The 2,104-nt window shown below is 46.5% G+C and overlaps 1 protein-coding gene across 1 annotated transcript in view; it reads right to left on the bottom strand.

Annotated features, from left to right (window-relative positions):
* Window positions 1–1,362: 1,362 nt before the first annotated feature.
* The window catches only part of SHQ1 (SHQ1, H/ACA ribonucleoprotein assembly factor), an 8,306-nt gene continuing 7,564 nt past the window's right edge, over window positions 1,363–2,104 (bottom strand). Inside the window, exon 2 of the mRNA XM_023746248.1 lies at window positions 1,363–1,523. Within this exon, the coding sequence (XP_023602016.1) occupies window positions 1,394–1,523 (130 nt within the window). The 3' untranslated portion in view covers window positions 1,363–1,393. The remainder of the gene's footprint in view (window positions 1,524–2,104) is intronic.

The raw sequence follows: 2,104 nt of genomic DNA, 5'->3' as shown, positions 1-2,104 counted from the left end.
AAAGTTCTGTGTCCTTTAAAAATGTAGTACAACTTATATGCAATTAAAAGCAGATTTAAACCTAGGAAGGCAGTTTCATTATACTTCGTTGTCACATTAATTACATTAAACTATTGGATAGAACTTTCTCACTTAACGCTGTCATCCCATCTTTCCTCCCTCTCCATAGTTCATGAAGGCCAATAGATAAATACTCACTGGGTAAATTACATAAGAGCACACAGTGTATTCTTATTCCTATCCAGTAACAAACTACAGGGGCTTATATAAAGAGAAAAAATAGTTTCATAGCTAGCTGAAGTGAACGACTTATCATTCACAAGAAGAAAATTCTGTCAGCCTTTAAATGCCACCTATGAACAGCTTCTTTCTCATCTACATATAATTAAATTTTAAGTTTGAAATTGTATAAGAAAGATTTGATTCACAGCTAAAATCATCTATGTTGTCTATTGTCTCACACAAGCAGAGTGTTAAGTTTATGGTGAAGAATACTGTGAAATACTTTCAAAGACTAAAAAAATTGTCATTTTTAAGAAATCCATGAATAATAGCACTGGACACTGAAAAACTTTAGTGATAGGGACAGACTGCACTTGCAATACACCTAAAAGGTTCTCACAGTATCTATACTAATAAAAGAATAATATGCTAATTAGACCAGGAGACCTTCTGGGAGACCTTCCGGACGTCTTTCCAGACAAAGCCATAATGGCGAGGCTGAGTCAGAGGCGGTTAAGGGCGATCAGGCCGACGGGGGAGGGCAGTTGGGGGCCATCAGGCCGGCAGGGGGGCGCAGTTGGGGGCAAGCAGGCCGGCAGGGGGGTACAGTTGGGGGCGAGCAGGCCGGCAGGCGGGGGCAGTTGGGGGTGAGCAGGCCGGCAGGGGGGCACAGTTGGGGGCGAGCAGGCCGGCAGGGGGGGCAGTTGGGGGCGATCAGACCAGCAGGGGGGGCAGTTGAAGGCGATCAGGCCAGCCAGGTGCTGGCAGTTAGGGGGGATCAGGCCAGAAAGGGGGGAAGCTGGGGGTGAGCAGGCCAGCAGTCAGAGTGGTTAGGGGTGATCAGGCAGGCAGGCAAGCGGTTAGGAGCCAGCGGTCCCGGATTGCGAGAGGGATGTCCAACTGCCGGTTTAGGCCCGATCCCCGAGGGGTCCCAGATTGGAGAGGGTGAAGGCCGGGCTGAGGGACAAACCCCCCTCCCCCCCGCAAGAATTTCGTGCACCAGGCCACTAGTCTATAATAATAAAAGCATAATATGCAAATCGACCAAATGGCCAAACAGCGGAACCACCATGCAGATGACCTTCCAGATGACCTTCCCGACGAAGCCAGGGCTGCGAGGGCCTACTCTTGCACTTATTTCATGCATCAGGCCTCTAGTCTTGAAAGATTTTTACATAGTTACTTTAACATGAAGAATCCAAAGAACAAAACTAACAAAATTTCCAAAGTAAATACCTTTATCTGCATCATAGGACCCTTTTTCACTTCCATTTTCTACAATTCTCCCAGGAAGAGTTAATCTGCAAATTTAATATAACATCTCATGAAGCCCTTAGATTACAAATTATAAATGACCAGTATACATTGAAAACTATCAACCATTTAAAAAGGAAATCCCTCAACATTTCTTTAACATTTTACAAAGTAAATAACCGACTTCTTTCCTAGCTAAGATAAAAAAAAATTAGAGATGACTCCTCTCTGTCTGAATACCCACTATTCATCAATAAAATAGATACTTAAAGAGGAAAGCCACAATAAATATAGTTATAACCACTGTTACAGTACTTCCACCTCAGAGCCCAAACCCATGTTTCAGGTCCCCACGCTGTAAGTGCAAGCCAGGGGTACCCCACACCCTGCTCCATCCCTGGTCCCAGTATAGAGCTGTCTCCCTGGCACACGTCCTACCCCGGCCCAGGTCAGAGCTGCTGGTGCAAACTGGTGTGCCCAGCCACAGGTCACAGGACCACACTGCAACTGTGCTGCCAAAGAGACCTAGGGCACCATCCTGCCTTGGTGCTGGGGCCACAGAGTGAATTGCATGCCAGAGGGCTCTGGGCCCTCTCACAGAGTCCCACACCAGAGGAACTGTGTACTC

Source organism: Myotis lucifugus, unplaced genomic scaffold (assembly GCF_000147115.1).
Source record: "Myotis lucifugus unplaced genomic scaffold, Myoluc2.0 scaffold_640, whole genome shotgun sequence".
NCBI classification, from domain to species: domain Eukaryota; kingdom Metazoa; phylum Chordata; class Mammalia; order Chiroptera; family Vespertilionidae; genus Myotis; species Myotis lucifugus.
Note: the sequence above shows the minus strand (reverse complement) of the source record. Positions and strands in the feature narration are given on the sequence as shown.